Source organism: Aristolochia californica, unplaced genomic scaffold (genome assembly GCF_029961685.1).
Source record: "Aristolochia californica isolate CCGP_79_NKW_82.1479 unplaced genomic scaffold, dmAriCali1.0.hap1 SCAF_10, whole genome shotgun sequence".
NCBI classification, from domain to species: Eukaryota; Viridiplantae; Streptophyta; class Magnoliopsida; order Piperales; family Aristolochiaceae; genus Aristolochia; species Aristolochia californica.
In genome coordinates, this window is record NW_027181771.1 from 34,385,903 (window position 1) to 34,401,366 (window position 15,464).

At 38.1% G+C, this 15,464-nt stretch overlaps 2 protein-coding genes and 2 non-coding genes across 6 annotated transcripts; 2 read left to right on the forward strand and 2 right to left on the reverse strand.

Moving 5' to 3' along the window:
• Nucleotides 1–2,456: 2,456 nt before the first annotated feature.
• On the reverse strand, nt 2,457–8,303 carry LOC137942586 (uncharacterized). Of its 3 annotated transcripts, none has more exons than XR_011110575.1 (4): nt 8,060–8,303; nt 3,463–3,970; nt 3,158–3,383; nt 2,457–2,843 (listed from the first exon to the last, which is right to left on the reverse strand). XR_011110575.1 is itself a non-coding variant. In XM_068788289.1 (4 exons), the coding sequence occupies exons 2-4, from the start codon at nt 3,610–3,612 to the stop codon at nt 2,562–2,564; spliced, it is 891 nt and encodes a 296-aa protein (XP_068644390.1). In that variant the 5' UTR covers nt 3,613–3,698; nt 8,060–8,303; the 3' UTR covers nt 2,457–2,561. The 3 variants fall into 3 exon arrangements, 2 of the variants coding, with proteins under 2 accessions (XP_068644390.1, XP_068644389.1); XM_068788289.1 differs by having other exon boundaries at nt 2,457–3,076; nt 3,463–3,698; XM_068788288.1 differs by having other exon boundaries at nt 2,457–3,076.
• Nucleotides 8,304–8,768: 465 nt separating this feature from the next.
• Nucleotides 8,769–8,853, forward strand: LOC137943309 (small nucleolar RNA Z157/R69/R10). Its single transcript, XR_011110645.1, has one exon. It is a non-coding gene; the product is annotated as a small nucleolar RNA Z157/R69/R10 (small nucleolar RNA).
• Nucleotides 8,854–8,978: 125 nt separating this feature from the next.
• On the forward strand, nt 8,979–9,102 carry LOC137943315 (small nucleolar RNA snoR80). Its single transcript, XR_011110651.1, has one exon. It is a non-coding gene; the product is annotated as a small nucleolar RNA snoR80 (small nucleolar RNA).
• Nucleotides 9,103–12,115: 3,013 nt separating this feature from the next.
• LOC137942680 (G-type lectin S-receptor-like serine/threonine-protein kinase At2g19130) lies at nt 12,116–14,578 on the reverse strand. Its single transcript, XM_068788412.1, has one exon. The coding sequence runs from the start codon at nt 14,576–14,578 to the stop codon at nt 12,191–12,193; it is 2,388 nt and encodes a 795-aa protein (XP_068644513.1). The 3' UTR covers nt 12,116–12,190.
• Nucleotides 14,579–15,464: the final 886 nt, after the last annotated feature.

Consider the following 15,464-nt stretch of genomic DNA (forward strand, 5'->3'; position numbering starts at 1 on the left):
ACTCCACCCTCTTGTCTATTATAAGAGGTCAAGGCCCCCTACCCTTTGGTGAAACATGAGGTCTTTCTTTGTGCCTCACCCTCTAAACAATGACGGGGCAAGAGACTTGAGGTAAGGTTTCGCATCTTTTTCAGCTTTTGTGTTTCATATTTTTGTAACTCCTCGTATTTCAATCTGTTTTCGTAGCTTCTTTTGGTCTTTTTCCATTGTATATTAGTCACTGTATATTTTGTTCCAAAGGAGTTTTTTTTTTCACAATATATTTTGATAATTTTTCTTGCCTCTTATTGCCTCTGTATAAGCCCCAGTGGCTTGACATCGAGCCTTAACACAAATTAGGCGATAGATATTGAAAGGGGAAGGCCAATTTAGGGTTCGTACCAAATGATTTAATGTCACAAACATTTTATTCATTGTACATTTCATAAAAAAAAGAAAAAGAAAAATAACTATAACTTAGCTCAGCTGGGAGTTGAATCCAGATGTGTGGTTTTACCAGTGCCCTGACCATTAGGCTACAGAGTTATTTCAATGCAAATCTACTAGCAGATTATAATTACTTTCAGCACGGTGAAAATCTTACGGAAACCAAACCATTGTGTCCACAATGAAGTGGAATGAATTCTCCCCCGTATTATTTAGTTCATTAAATTATGTCATTAGTGTAGGATGAATTACATTGAAGTGAGATTACATCACTTCATTCTATCAGGCAAAAATCGGGGAATTTGGATTCAGCCCGATTTTCCGAATCAACCACTTAAAGCGCGTGTTGCTTTCCCCCTCGAAAGGAAAAATTTCTCATCGTTTCTATTTCTCCTCTCCTTCTCCCTTGGCCTTTGTCTCCCAACGATTTTTTTCACCCCATTTCTTCCTCTCGTCTTCGCTCTCTCTGCTTTCTCTGTTTTCTCTCGTCATCTCTTGTTTCGCTCTCTGTTTTCTCCGTTCGCCCTAGTTTTATTCATCCTGTCTCTCTCGCCATACAATGCCTAGGGTTTTTGCCATCGGCATCGGCGCTTCGCAGGATTTTAGGGTTCTTACCGAGGCTATGATGCTTCAGAGAATAGATTGAGACAGGAACCTTGCTAGCGCAGAGCAGCGGAGCAACAGTTGTTGCTGTTAGGTCGATCTTCACGCCTTAACAGAATTTCGCCGCAATTTCGAAGGTCTTGAAACCACCTTGGAAATCCGAAATCGAAGGGCTCTTTCGCGGCAGGGCTCTTTGACGACGACAACGACGACTTTTATTTTTTACTTTTTTTCACTTTTTTAAAATTTATTCTAATCACACGTAATTAGCATATTAATTTATAATAAACTTTAATCATTAATTAGTTTAATTATCCAATTACTATAATTAATTAAACCACTGGATTTACATTTTGTGTTAATATATTATTAATTAATAATACGTAAAAATATATATTATGCTATTGATAAATTAATATATTTATATATTTATTATGTATTTTTTATTTTGTATTAAAATAGTGAGTTTTAATGTTAAATTATATCTTGTGTCATTCCAAAATAATTTATTTATTTATTATATTCACTTATCTTATTTTAAAAATTTCAATTATTTTCAATAATTTATTCTAGTCACACGTAATTAGTATATTAATTTATAATAAATTGTAATCATTAATTGGTTTAATTATCCAATTGCTATAATTAATTAAACCACCGGTTTTACATTTTGTGTCGATATATTATTAATTAATAATACGTAAAAATATATATTATGTTATTGATAAATTAATATATATATTTATTTATTATGTATTTTTTATTTTGTATTACAATAGTGAGTTTTAATGTTAAGATATATCTTATGCTATTACAAAATAATTTATTTATTTATTATATTCGCTTATGTTGTTTTTTACTTTTTTATTAATTTATAATAATTATTTCTAATCACACGTAATTATTGTTTTAATTTATAATAAATATAATCATTAACAGACTAGAAATTTGAAATTCATCTTCATCTAATCTTCATGTCATGTATCTACATAATCTTTATCTTCGAAATGAGTGTTAGTATGAACAAATTCATCTACGAAATCTTCGAAATAGGTGTTAGTGTGGACAAATTTATCTTTATTTTTATTTTCCAAAATTTGAAACCATTGATTTTATTTATTATAAAAATAAATTAATTAAATCAAGTGTATTAAATCACTAATACAATAGAGTAAATAAAAAATAAATATGATTAATGAATAAAAAATATTATATTAATAACATAAGATAAATTTTTTACATGGTATTAATTAATAATATATTTTCACAAAATTAAAATAACTAATTAATCAAATGCATACTTTAATTATATTTTATTTACCATAGACTTAAATATGAAGTTTAATATAGTAATAAAATTGAACTGAAATAATAAATAAATACATATACAATTTTATTAATAACCTAAAAGAAAGATTATTCAAATAACGAGTTTGTACCTTTAATATTGAAATCACCAAAGTTACAAGTTTAATACATATTAACGACACATGTTCAAAAGTAATAAAATACAACCATCAATTATCGTTCCATCAATTATCGTTCCACATGGAAGTCGATATGACATCTCGAAATTGTGCAGCTCTTGTGGATTGTAATGCACTTTGCGTCCGAAAGCTTATTACTTGGCTACCCTCATCCTCAAGACCATCGCAATCGTCGCTGTCTGTATCATCCATTGTACCTAATTGGACCGCATCACCTCCTCCACTGAGTTCGCCACCCAAATCATCATCTTTATCTTCAAATATATCATCATAATCTTCTCCACGTATATAATTGTGCAATATGCAACAAGCATGTACAATTTTCACCTGAATCTTAAAAGAAAATGGAGGAGCGCCTTTTAACATTTGAAATCGAGCTTTTAAAGCACCAAAAGTTCGCTCAATAATATTCCGTAAAGATGAGTGTCTTTGGTTGAATAATTCTTTTTCATTTCTTGGAATATTATCTCCAAATTCTTGCAGATGATACCGGGTTCCTCGATATGGAGCCAAAAATCCCGGAAGATTTGCATAACTAGCATCGACTAGATAATACTTTCCTATAATAGAAATTATATTCCACATAAAATAATTGAAGATAAAATAGATAAAAAATGACTGCATAAAAATATATTACTTACCTTCAGGTACAAAGATTTTATCTCGACGAGTCAATGCATCCTTCAATACACGAGAATCAGTTGCTGATCCTTCCCATCCAGCAAGTACATAAGTGAATTGCATATCAAATGAACATGCTGCCATCACATTTTGTGAGAGATAACCTTTTCTATTCCAAAACCTTGGTTGATCTTCAATTGGAATGTTCGCTTTGATATGAGTTCCATCAATAACTCCAATACAATCCTAATTATACATTTTCAATTAATATTGAATAACTTTGTATATTAATCTAAAATTATTTAGTTATAGGAAGTGATGTTACCTTGAAGTACGGATAAAACATTGAACTGGTTAAAATCTTTGAGTGTGTGTGTTCTGAAGGCCGTTTGACATAATCAGAGTGAAGTTTAAGGATTGCATCCAACACCTTGTTGAAATACTTACTTATGGTCCAGTTTGATCTATCAAACATCTCTGCTGTGACACTATAAGATTGTTGTTGACCAACGGTTAGGAGGAAATATGCAAGTTGTTCTTCAACTGAGATGGTCTTTGTGGCTGACAAAAACCCTTTACTTGTAAGTATATCTGCTAATTTGTGAAATACTAATTGATTCATCCTGTAAACTTTCCGAAATTTAACTGGTGATTTGTTTAGTGTCTTTTGCAAATACAATGGGCCATTCATCCCACAAGAACGTGGTACACGTCTGTTGCAATGATACAAATAGTATCTTCCTATAGTGAAAAACAAAGTTGTCAATGCAACCATAGTTGCAACCTTTTCTTCGTCTGTCATAGTATCCATAGAAATCTAGAAATTCAATCACCTAAAAGTCATAAACATAAGAAAACATCAATTTTCAATCATAACCTATTTGCAATCACACCTATACACAACCATATTAATCCACATTCCCATATCCTACATTCAATCACATCCATACGCAACCATATCCATTTAATTGTCCACGTCCATACTCATCTACCATATTCATCCATGCAATATATTAACACAACAACATATCAAATTTAAATACTAAACATACTAATAAGTCTTGCAACGTCATAATTCAAACATCATACCTAATACATAACAATATTCCAAAAGAAGATGGAGTCGGATCAGAAGTTTTCTTTCAAGTAAGTTGGACGTAATTTCATTTCATTAGCTTGAAATCATAAATTATGCATCAAATCACTCTGTTTTCTATGTCAAACTCTTAGATTAACCTGTTTATTGTTTATATTATTCTCTAAAATTATGCATAAAATCACTTTGTTTTTTCTATGTCAAACTCATAGATTAACCTATTTATTGTTTACATTATTCTCTAGTTAACTCTTTTAAGCACTCCTTAATATGGAGTTTACCATTCCCTTCCACTCATGTTGAGTATTTAAACTGAGTTTGGATTAAAAAATCGATCTTTTTTATGGACCAAAAGTGTGATATATTTCTAATGTTCTTTGGCCTTTTTTATCCATTACTGTCATTGTTTCAGTTCTTTTTTTCAGACCTGTCGTGGTTTCAATTGAGTTTTCCCGACCTGGCTTTGGTGCAAGGGAAGTTGCACTAACCACGCAGCTCCATCTCTACCACTTCCAGTGACACACTCAAAGAACCACTTTTAAGGGTACAAACAGTGTTTTCAAAACAACTGATTAAAAATTTTGTACCTTTTAGCTACTTCATATATCCAAAGCAGTGCTTCAAACAAAAATGAGCGACTTGGTATTCTCTCATTCAAGTTGCAGGCACCAACCGAGTTTTACTTGTGACTTCTGAACCAGTTATTGAGATAGTTTACTAAAAATGTTGAACAACTCTGATTCACTGATTCACAAAATATAAATATATGATTTTATCTCTAATTAATCTCTTGAACCGTTTTAAGTATGCCCTAAAAATTATCCCTAACCCGAATCAAGAATTTAGACCCTAAATCGTAACCCTAAATCCCACAATTATGAACAAATAACCCCCAATTAGGCACTAAGAATAAAATTAAATCAAATAAAACACTAATTTAATGAAAAAACAATTAGGGTTTATTCATACCTTCTGAAATTTGGAAAAAACCGAAACCGAAGGGTGAAATCAATGTCGAATGGGAAAATCGATGCTTAATCGAAGTAGAAATTAAGCAATCGATGCCCAAATGTCAAAATCGAAGAAAATCGAAATCGAAATGCAAAAATCGAACATAATCGAAAAGTATTTTGGGGGAAAGGATAATAGCGAGAGAGAGAAGGGAGTGGGAGGTTGAAAGGGAGAAGGGAGGGAGAAGGGAGGGAGAAGAGAGAGAAGAAAGGGAGGCACAAAGACAAAAGATGGGGTGTGAGAGAGAGGGCGAATCCGAAAGAAGACCGAGAGCCAGAGACCGAAGACGAGAGGGAGCAGAGACGGAGGCCAAAGACGAGAGGGAGTAGAGACGTCGGGGGCGCAGGGAGACGGGTGAGAGGGAGGAAAAAATGGAAATGAGGACGCGCGACAGAGGGGGGGTGCGAGGAGAGAGAGGGAAAAAAAATTAATCGCTGCACGCGTCCTTCATCTGGAAGAAAGGGAAAAATGGTCTTCAATGAGATGAATTTTTTTATAACGTGGAGATGGACTGCTTCTTCCCTAATATCCAAATGAAATGTCATCTGCGCTCTACTAACGACTTCAACTGATGAAGGGCATAATGCGGTTGATCTTCATCTCGGACTTTCAAGACCATCTTTTGTTTTGAGATCACTAGAAAATGCTTTAAACTCAAATATACCACTTCTGAACACACCTAACATTGCTCAATTTTGTACCCTCTAAAATTCTGGTTTAGTACAGACAGATATCCAGCCCGCGCTGGCTGCCATTCAGGTACAAAAACAGATTTTTTTTTTAACCAAAAAATCTACTACAGTGTTTATAATTTGATCAGACAGAGGAAATAGAAATTAAGAGTAAGGTCTTAATTGCCGAGCTTTTTGGAAGCAAAATATTTTTTTGTTGAAGTGTGGCCTTTCCTCGGTCACAAAAAATTCAAAATTAATTTATGTTTATCCATTACCAATACTCAAATTGTTTCAACTTTCAACATTATTCATGCCCTTTTCAACAGATTTTCAAGAAAAACAATAACCAACTTTGGCTTCTGCTTAACTGCTTAACATCCCGATACTAGTCATTCATATCTACAAATGATGAAAAAGTAGTGATCTAGATCTCAACTAATAACCCAAAAATCCAAATCAATGCATCGGGTTTACTGAACCCAGTCCTCCTAGAATAATTTATTTCCACAAACAAAAGTGCCAGACTTAGATATCCCATCCGCACTTCAAAGTTAGTCTTGTGCTGGGACAAGATCAAGACATTTACGTAAAAGCATCATTGTAGTAGTGTAATAACTTAAACTTAACAATCTTGAAAACTTAAACAAAGAAAAAAACACTTTCAACATATAACATATTCTGCTAACCTCAAAGGGCACAACCAGCTAGGGTCCCCTTTTCTCTAAGGGAACATCTGGCGATACATAGAACAACAAAGAGAAATCCACAAAATGAAAAAGCAGAAGAAGCTTACATGTTGGGGGATTAGAAGAGAAAAGAACAAAAGTAAAAGAAAAAAAGGAAAAACGAAGAGAAAAAGGAAATGTATCAATATTATGTGATGGCTCACAAAAAGAGTGGAAGAGGTTACAAAAAAGGTGGTAGGAGAGGATGGGGAGGAAACTCAGAGGCTTCTGTGGACAATGTGAAGCATAGAGGAGAGTGAGAGAGAGAGAGAGAGAGAGAGAGATACAACCAAGACTGATGAAGAATCGTCCAGTGACAGAGGCTCGTAAAGGGGGAAACAGAGCTGAAGGTGAGAAAATTGCTTCACAGTGAAAGAGGGTACGGTGTTTAAGAGAAAGATGAACCCAATATAAAATTTCCTCCCCTCTTTCTCTTTATTTTCTTTTCTCTCCAAATTCAATCACTTAGGAGAGAAAATATCGTAAGTAAGAGAGAAACCGTGTTTCTCTCCTATTGTCTTTTTCCCTCAATGGTTCTCGGCTGCCAAACTTGCCTAAGAGCAATGAGTTTTCTGGAATAAAAATTATCTAGACACGTTGACCATCTGCAGAACCGAATCATAAAATTGGTTCTGGAGGTGGGAAATACAGTGTAGTGTGAAAACAGGTAAACCTAAAGAATAGCTACAACAAAGAGGAGACACAATGGTTAGAATTAATCACCATTAGTAGGATTCAATATTCATCAAATCACATATTCCATTTCAAATTTATCATCCTTATGTGATGACTACCTAACACGTGATCCAAACTTAATTCTTTTTTTTTCAACTATATAGTCTCTAATTGCCTTATTCCCTTAGTACTTATGCTGCTTCAATCCTAAGAACCGAACAAGATGAAGTTGTTATCATTCTGAAACACTGTATTTTTCATCTGATAAAGAAACCACATCGCACGAAAGATGCACCAAACGAAATACTGTCTTTTGTTTCTCTTATCTTACTCATCTATCTGTGACTCATCAGTATGCATAAAATGGTGAAAAAAATCATTTAGTACAAACATATACATGAATGATATACAATGGAGAATGATAAAAAAAAGGCATTTTTCGTTTTGTATATGGTTTTCTAGCGACAAAAATAGAATAAAAATTTATTGACCTTCAGCCTGGGGTTGCTAAGGCTCCACTAATATCGGGAAAAAAAATGAGAAACAAGAAAGGAAAGAATAGAAGAATAAGAGAAAACATGAACAAGATGAGAGCGCAGAAAACGCAAGATAACAAGAAGGAAGCGTAACGGTTTTCTGGCACAACCAAATAAGAAAAGCTGAGGGCGTCCATCACAGAAAAAGAAGAACAAATATCAAAATAAAACGAGGGGAAGACAAAGGGGGAGGAGGAGATCTTACCTGTAAGGGCGAAGGAAGTGGAAGACGAGGGAGATTCGTTCAGCTCTATCTGTAAACGTTCTGAGAAGGAGAGGAGAGCAAAGAAGAAAACGCCGGACTGCTTCTGCTACAGGTGGATTCAATCGTTCAAGCGGACAGGAAAGAAAATCGATCTGCAGGAGAACTAGAACAGGTTAGCTTGAGCTGCCATCGTTTGAACGGAGAGAGATGGAGGGGAGCGGAGAGCAAGGGGAGCAGGGTTTCGACCAGCTATGGCGGCAGAGAGGAGCGACAGAACGAATAGTGAGAAAGCTTTATCGTGGCATTTTCGTAATTATAGAACAAAAAAGGAAAAAACAAAAAAGGAAAAAGTAACCAGGACCGTTTGATTGACACTATGTTGATCGAACGGGTATGGAAAGATCACAGAGTACGACAGGTCACGAAAGGGGTAGCGCAGTCAATCAGGGACTGTTAATCCCGTTCTACCCATCGTTGGAAACCCTAATCCGGAGGCTATATAACTATATGAGCAGCAAACCCCTTCCACATCGAAGTTGTGGTATCCGCAGTGGTTGATATCGTCGAAGTCTTTCGCAGCTTCAGGAAAGTTTCTGTCTCATTTTATTTTCTTGCTAGCTTCGTTGCTTAGTCGCCTCTCTCTCTCTCTCTCTCTCTCTCTCTCTCTCTCTCTCTAATCCATGCGTCTTCTAAATAGAAAAGATGGGATGGAAGTGCAGGGATGATACTTATGTGGACTAGAGTTTCTGATATCTAGTAGTTGAAGACAAACCCTTGGCTGTCTGAGCACAAACATCCTCTCTTTTATCTCTTTTAGTGAATTCGCAAATCAGGCATCTTGTGTGGATTTTTTTTTCTTTTCTCTACGGTTTCATCAATTTGGGGGTGATTTTGTGTGTTTAACTTACCTGCGTCCTTTACCAATTCTGGGAGAGATTCGATTCCTCTTGGTATAATGGCTTGGACGCTACATTGAGCTTTTGTGGCTATCCCGATCTGTGGCTTTCTCAGTGTCATTGATCCTGGAAACACCACATAGATTTCTCATCGTCTTCCTCGTCTCTAACTCATTCTACAAAATTTCGTATGAGAAAAAAAATCTTCCCTTTTCCCTATGACGAACACTCTTCCAGACTAGCACTGGAGATTAGCTCAGGATTCGTGATTGATCCCTGGTGATTGGTTCCATATAGCATCGCACGCTAAACAATATTCTGAAAACCAATCCAATGTAGGGAGAGTAGTTCAACACTGCTGCATATACTGGTAACTGTGAAGAATCGATCAGCGTCCGATTAAATTCAGTCCGGTTGGTTAGTTCAGGTGTTATATTATTGTATAAATGTAAGTAAATAGATTTTAACCTCCAATCCTCTTGGGTCAGGATTGTCTAAGATCAAAACTTAACCTGATCAGTCTAATTTGGATAAGAAGACCCACGCCTTCAGCCCAGCATAATTCTGCAGTTTATGCTATTTATCTGCTTGATAAAACGGTTAAGATAAAATTTGAAGCCGAATTTTATAAAGTGGAAGGGAAGCACAGAGATGCACAAAAATTAGTCATTACAGTCCGCCACCTGTTTCTCCTAGGAAAAGTATTACACCTATAATTGGAATTGCAGTTGGATAAAATTGAAATGATCAAAAGCCCGCCGGAGGCCGAGCTTTTGGCCCGAGCAATCTGTGGGTACCTTCCGACATGAATCCTCGAGGCTTAGTGAGGTTGAGATGTTGGATAGTACCGAGAGTGCTCACATCTCCTCGGCCTAGACCTTCACAAGTTTCATCACTGCGCCGACACTTGAATTGGGAAAGTCCCTTCGAAAACAGAATCGAAGCCTCCGCCTCTCAGCTGTTCTGAGAATTTCTTGGTGATGGCCTGTAAGTTCCAGTAGCTAAATGCAACCAGAGAACGGAACCTGAATCGAGCGCTGTAAAGTTTTTTTCTTCATGTTACTCGACGCACCATGAAGACGGTACCCACTAGAGTTACAATCCCGGCCACAGGACCCACGATTGCCCCCAACAAGCAAACACTGCTGCTATTATTACTTGCTGATTCACATCCGAGGCTGCAAGACGGAGATAAAGAGAGTACCGCCTCTGGATCACCTTCAGAGTGGCATTGCAGATTCGGTAAATCTCCACTGCCACGCTGACAAGCTAATTCGCTGTCCTCTGCTCTTAGCGGACGACTGACCATTGGCAGTCTCATGGCGAGTAGTTGTGGAAGGGTCGCATTTTAAAGGCGAAGTTGAAAATGTAAGTGGATCGCATCGTTGGGACAAATTAAAGAAACTCGGCATTGAGATCCCATAGTCCACTCTTCCAATTCTGCAGCTGTTCCAGTGAATTAGATATTGACTGGTACATCTCGGCTCGAGAAAGGCCGCCCAGGAGCCGGATCTTCCAACTCCTCGAGGATATCAGAAGTTGATTTTCTCTAGTGACTTCCTGGAAGCCATGTATCAGTTGGATGATCAAAGCTTGGCCAAAAAATGGCAGTCGAATTTGAACTATCCCTTGAGACAGGATTCCCAGAATCAAGAAGCTTCATGACAGGAGAATTTGAGCCGATTGGGGAAGAATTGGTTGACCATACTGGTCCTTTTGATTAATCGAGGATGGCCAGATTGCTGTCTTATGCTATTCTCACTTCAGGCGAATCGTCGGGGAGCGGCGTTTCTCAGGTTGCCACCCAAACTGCCGTCTGTTTCGAGGCCTTTTTTTTAACCAAATAGCCAGGTAGTACTTTGGGAAAGGACTGGGTTTAAAGAAAACCAATTAGAGGTTTTCGGCGCCAGGACTAATGGTCTCAGCTGCTCGAGAAACATTGCTTTCCGAGAAAAAAAAGAAAGAAAAGAGGGGCAGAGGAACAGCTTGGTTTTGCCGTCCATTTTTTGTCCACAGAAGTGCAAGTTTCAGCCTTTAGACAGGCACAACTCCCTCTTCCTAAAGATCAAGAAGTCCCTGAAGAAATTAGCAAGGTTGACATGACAAAAGTTCTTCTCAACAAGGCAATGTACAACTTGCAGATAAGATTCAAAGAGAAGACTATCATTCTCAGCCTATAGAATCAAGGAGAACGAAGGGAAGGGAATTCAAAATGTTGCCAAAACTAAATCCACCGGAATCAAGCCCCTCCATGTAAAAAATTCTAACATTAAGTCATAAGGTGTATATAGGTGTACCTCTGAGAAAGATTCAATCTCATCGAGGAGATGCAAATTCAATTCCCTGTTAGCACCATCCGTCGTACCTGGAGGGTTCACTCATCTCGTTCCTTCCTGTGCAATGCCTGTAAAGATTGTAATCTAACTTGACCAGCTCCAAATATGAATGCATTGCAGTCATCTGATTGTTGGTAGAGAGAGATGTAGTTCCTAGCCTCTGATCTCGGCACCCTCTTTTGCAAGGGCAGCTGGAGAAAATAAGGAGTTAATACATGAATTACATCATATAAGCTGGGTAGAATAAAAATATTTCCTACAAATTTCAACAAGAAGTTGTATCACTGAACTAACATTCTTGTACTTTGAGATCATTTATCAAGTTCAAATAGGCTAGAATTTTGAAATCAACTAATCCATAGCGCTGGTTTGGTGTATTCTCATTTGATGACCAATCCAAATTTTATTTTAAGCCTAGAATTTTGAGATCATAAGGACATAATGTGCTGCTCCACATTTGGTAAAGCTTTATGTGGGCAAGACTTCCTCTCATCTCAATTTATTGAGAAAACTATTATGGTAGAGGATTTGTTATTGATAGCCTCTTGGTGGGTCTAGGCTAGACTGCTTAGTTGATTGATAAAATCCCCTTTTGAGTGTTTAGGTCTCGCATATGCCTAAGGTTGTTCTTGAACCATGCTACGACGATGGTAGAAATCGAATTTTCTGTTTTGAAGCCATTTGGTTGGAACTTGAAAAGATTTTCATCTAGTTGTCCCTGATGCATCGTCGTCGTGTTCCTAATTTCAGACTTGGAGTTCTAGTAATAGGATTTCATTAAATTATTCAATCAATACAGTTATAAACAAAGGAGCTCTCCCGATTTGTAAATAATCAGATATTCCCTGTTGAAAATAGACGACAAGAAGATTTTCAGCTATTAGTTACTGTCAACTACTTCACTGTGTCTCAGAATTTTGAATGATCGACGATTCTGAATCGGTGATAGTTGAATTGTGGTCAAGATTTACAGCAAGAACCTGAAGAAACCTTGGAACTGGAAGCGTTGTGACCTCCACAAGTCCCTCTAAAATCTTAACAACCTGACCCATGGATGGTCTATCATGCTCCTCATCTTGGATGCACCAGCAAGCAACTCTGCAAACTCTACTCAGTTCCATCATATCTGCTTCGCCTTGTAACCTACAGTCCAACAAACTAAGAATCTCTCCCTTGTTGATTTTCTTGGCGGCCAAAATTGGGAAAAACCGAAACTCGACGTCCCCAATTTGATGGAAGTTCTTCCTGCCCGATATGATCTCGAATAGCAACATTCCGTAGCTGTAAACATCTGCTTTTGGCGTGATAGCCACACCAGAAATCCATTCTGGTGCAAGGTAGCCCGGCGTCCCTCGCATTGTGGTCATCACCCGGCTGAACTCCCTGTTGACCAGCTTCGCCAATCCGAAATCTGCTACCTTGGGGCAAAAGCTGGCATCCAGAAGCACATTCTCTGGCTTTATATCACAATGGATAATGCAGTCTCTGCAGTTCTCATGAAGATAGGCCAATCCCCTCGCTGTCCCAAGCGCAATTTGATATCTCGTCTCCCACCTGAGAACCTCAGAGTTTTTACCGAATAGATGAGAATCAAGAGAACCCTTGGACATGTAATCGTAAACCAACAATCTGTGGCTACGTTCCGAGCAGAATCCACGGAGCCTAGCAAGGTTGAGGTGTTGGATGGTGCCGATGGTGCTCACTTCCGCTCGGAACTGCTTCTCTCCTTGGCCTAATCCTTCAAGTTTCTTCACGGCGACGACAGTAGAGTCAGGTAAAGACCCTTTGAAAACAGAGCCGAAGCCTCCACCTCCGAGCTTCTCCGAAAAATTCTTGGTGATGGTTTGTAAATCCATATAGCTGAAGGGCAGTAGAGTATCGGGGCCTGAAGCAAACGGATTAACACGTTGTCTTCTTCGAGATCTATAATGGACCATATAAACGATACCCAAGAAGGCTATAATCCCTGCCAGAGGACCTACTGTAACCCCAACAAGCAAAGCCCTGCTGCTTCTATTTCCAGATTTGCTTACATCTGATGCTGCTAGACGGAGACAGATATTTACTGCTCTAGGATCACCATCAGAGAGGTACTGCAGATTCACTAAGTCTACTTTCCATATAAAACACCCAACCAAGAAAGAAAAGGCAGAGCACGAACAGTCGCTCCGACAGTCTGATTCGCATTCTTCTCTGCTCTTCGCCGACGACGGGCGGCCATTGGCAGGTGATCTCATGCCCGTCAGCAACCGAAAAGCATCTTCTTTACCACAACTTAGAGGCCTTTTTCTTATACATCCGACCGACCAATGGCCCAAATTCCATTCTTTGGCGAATCTAGGCTCGAAGCCTTGAAGACAGCTACAGGGGGGCCGACCGTTCTCGTTACAGATACTGAAAGGTCCACAGAGTGAATATACATCGCATTGTGCTCTGGGTTGTGACCATACTAAATCCCATTGCTGTTTACTCTCCAACCATTCTAACTGCTTCATTTGACCCGTAAAATCCATCACAAATCGCGTTATTATCGAGCTGTTATAGACAAAGTAGGTGAAGTAATTACCCTTGTCTGTCGTCTCTAAGCTGAAGTTGTTGATAGAATTCGAACGCATCTCTGGGAACAGTTCGATAATCTGGCCATTCCATACACCACTGGTACTGTAAGTTCGGGTTCCGTTCCAAAGAATGGAGTATTGAGCGGTCACATAACTGTCTAGCCTAAGAGAGAAAGGCCCAGGAGCTGGATCCTCCGAATTTCTCCAGGAGAACAGAAAACCGGTATCTTCAGAAAAGCGCAGCCTACCTCCTGGGAGCAAAGTGTCGGTAGGATGATCGAAGCTCTGCCAAAAAACAGCAGTTGAATTTGATTTATCTCTCAAAACAAGATTCCCGGAATCAAGAAGCTCCACAATGGCAGAATTTGCCCTCGTTGAGGAAGAATTGGTTGACCAAACCGGTACTTTTGATTGATCCAGGATGATCAGATTGCCATCTTCTGCAATTCTTACTTCCGACGACTCGTCGGAAACAGGCGTTTCTCGGTTTGCCACCCAAACGACCGTCCCCTCGGAGATTTTTTTGTACCAAATCCCCAGATAGTACTTTGGAGATGGGTATGATCTGAAGAAACCCAATTCGAAGTTGCCGCCTTTGGACGTCAAGATACGTGTTCCGGTGAGCGATTCCCCGGAACTGATGGTGTCAGCTAAGGAAATATAGTTGCCCGAGGAAAAGAAAAGAAGAAGAAACGGCAGAGAGAGCAATGGCCTTGTCTTGGCGTCCATTTGTTGAGAAGAAAATACAAGCGAAACCAGTAGTGAAACGAGCAATCGAGGTTATGAGAGGCAAAAGAGGGAGATAACGTCAGGGTAATGGCAATTCGCAGACGAAGGAAAATTCTAATTCCGTGCATCACTTTGCTTGCATTTTAGTCTTAAGACCGACTTTGAAATGTCAAATGCATTGACAATTAGAGTACAAAGGCAAGCCTCCTGTATGACTACTTTGACAAATCCACCAAATTTTAGCTAAGTCGACCATGGAAGCTTTCAAAAGTTGCATTGAAGCATTAAAAAAATTCCAAAGACTCTACTGCCGTTTACTTTTGAGTTAATCTTGAGTTAGGTCATACCCTCTTTAACATCCATCTTTTTAAATACTGCAATTTCAACCATTTTTAGTTTTTGTTTTTTGTAAGGAGGTTATGCAAAATCGAGCTACAAACTTCAAATCTACAGGCTTGTTTGCTTGATCAACAAATTATAATTTCTATACAAATATTAAGACATTATTGATACGTAAATAAGAAAAAACAACTACATCACTGGCACAAATTAGCTTACCTTTAAATTTATCCAAACATCATGAAAACTTCTCTGTGGTGGTTGTTTTTATTCTAATATGTAGGGGAAAATAATCATGTGCACATATAGCCCAAGAATGATGGCTGACTTTGATGCAACTTTTCCCACTATTTGTCCATCAACCATCACACACTATCACTTTCCTCCATTTAGGAGGGACAAATGTTGTCATTAGGTCCAATTAGTGCACTTTGTAAGTGAAATTTCACTTACACTAGGTAAAATGCACTAAAACCCATTAGTGCACTCTGTAAATTAGGATGGAAAGTAAATTACAAATATAATTTACTTTCCCCAATTTTAGGCA

What these genes read in the sequence shown, in the direction of transcription:
- LOC137942586 (XM_068788288.1), bottom strand. Translation starts at nt 3,948, where the DNA reads ATGGATACTATGACAGACGAAGAAAAGGTTGCAACTATGGTTGCATTG. An exon ending in TGTTTTATCCGTACTTCAAG is followed by an intron (nt 3,384 to 3,462) that starts GTAACATCACTT and finishes ATGTATAATTAG; the next exon opens with GATTGTATTGGAGTTATTGA. An exon ending in TAAAATCTTTGTACCTGAAG is followed by an intron (nt 3,077 to 3,157) that starts GTAAGTAATATA and finishes TTTCTATTATAG; the next exon opens with GAAAGTATTATCTAGTCGAT.
- LOC137942680 (XM_068788412.1), bottom strand. Translation starts at nt 14,578, where the DNA reads ATGGACGCCAAGACAAGGCCATTGCTCTCTCTGCCGTTTCTTCTTCTT.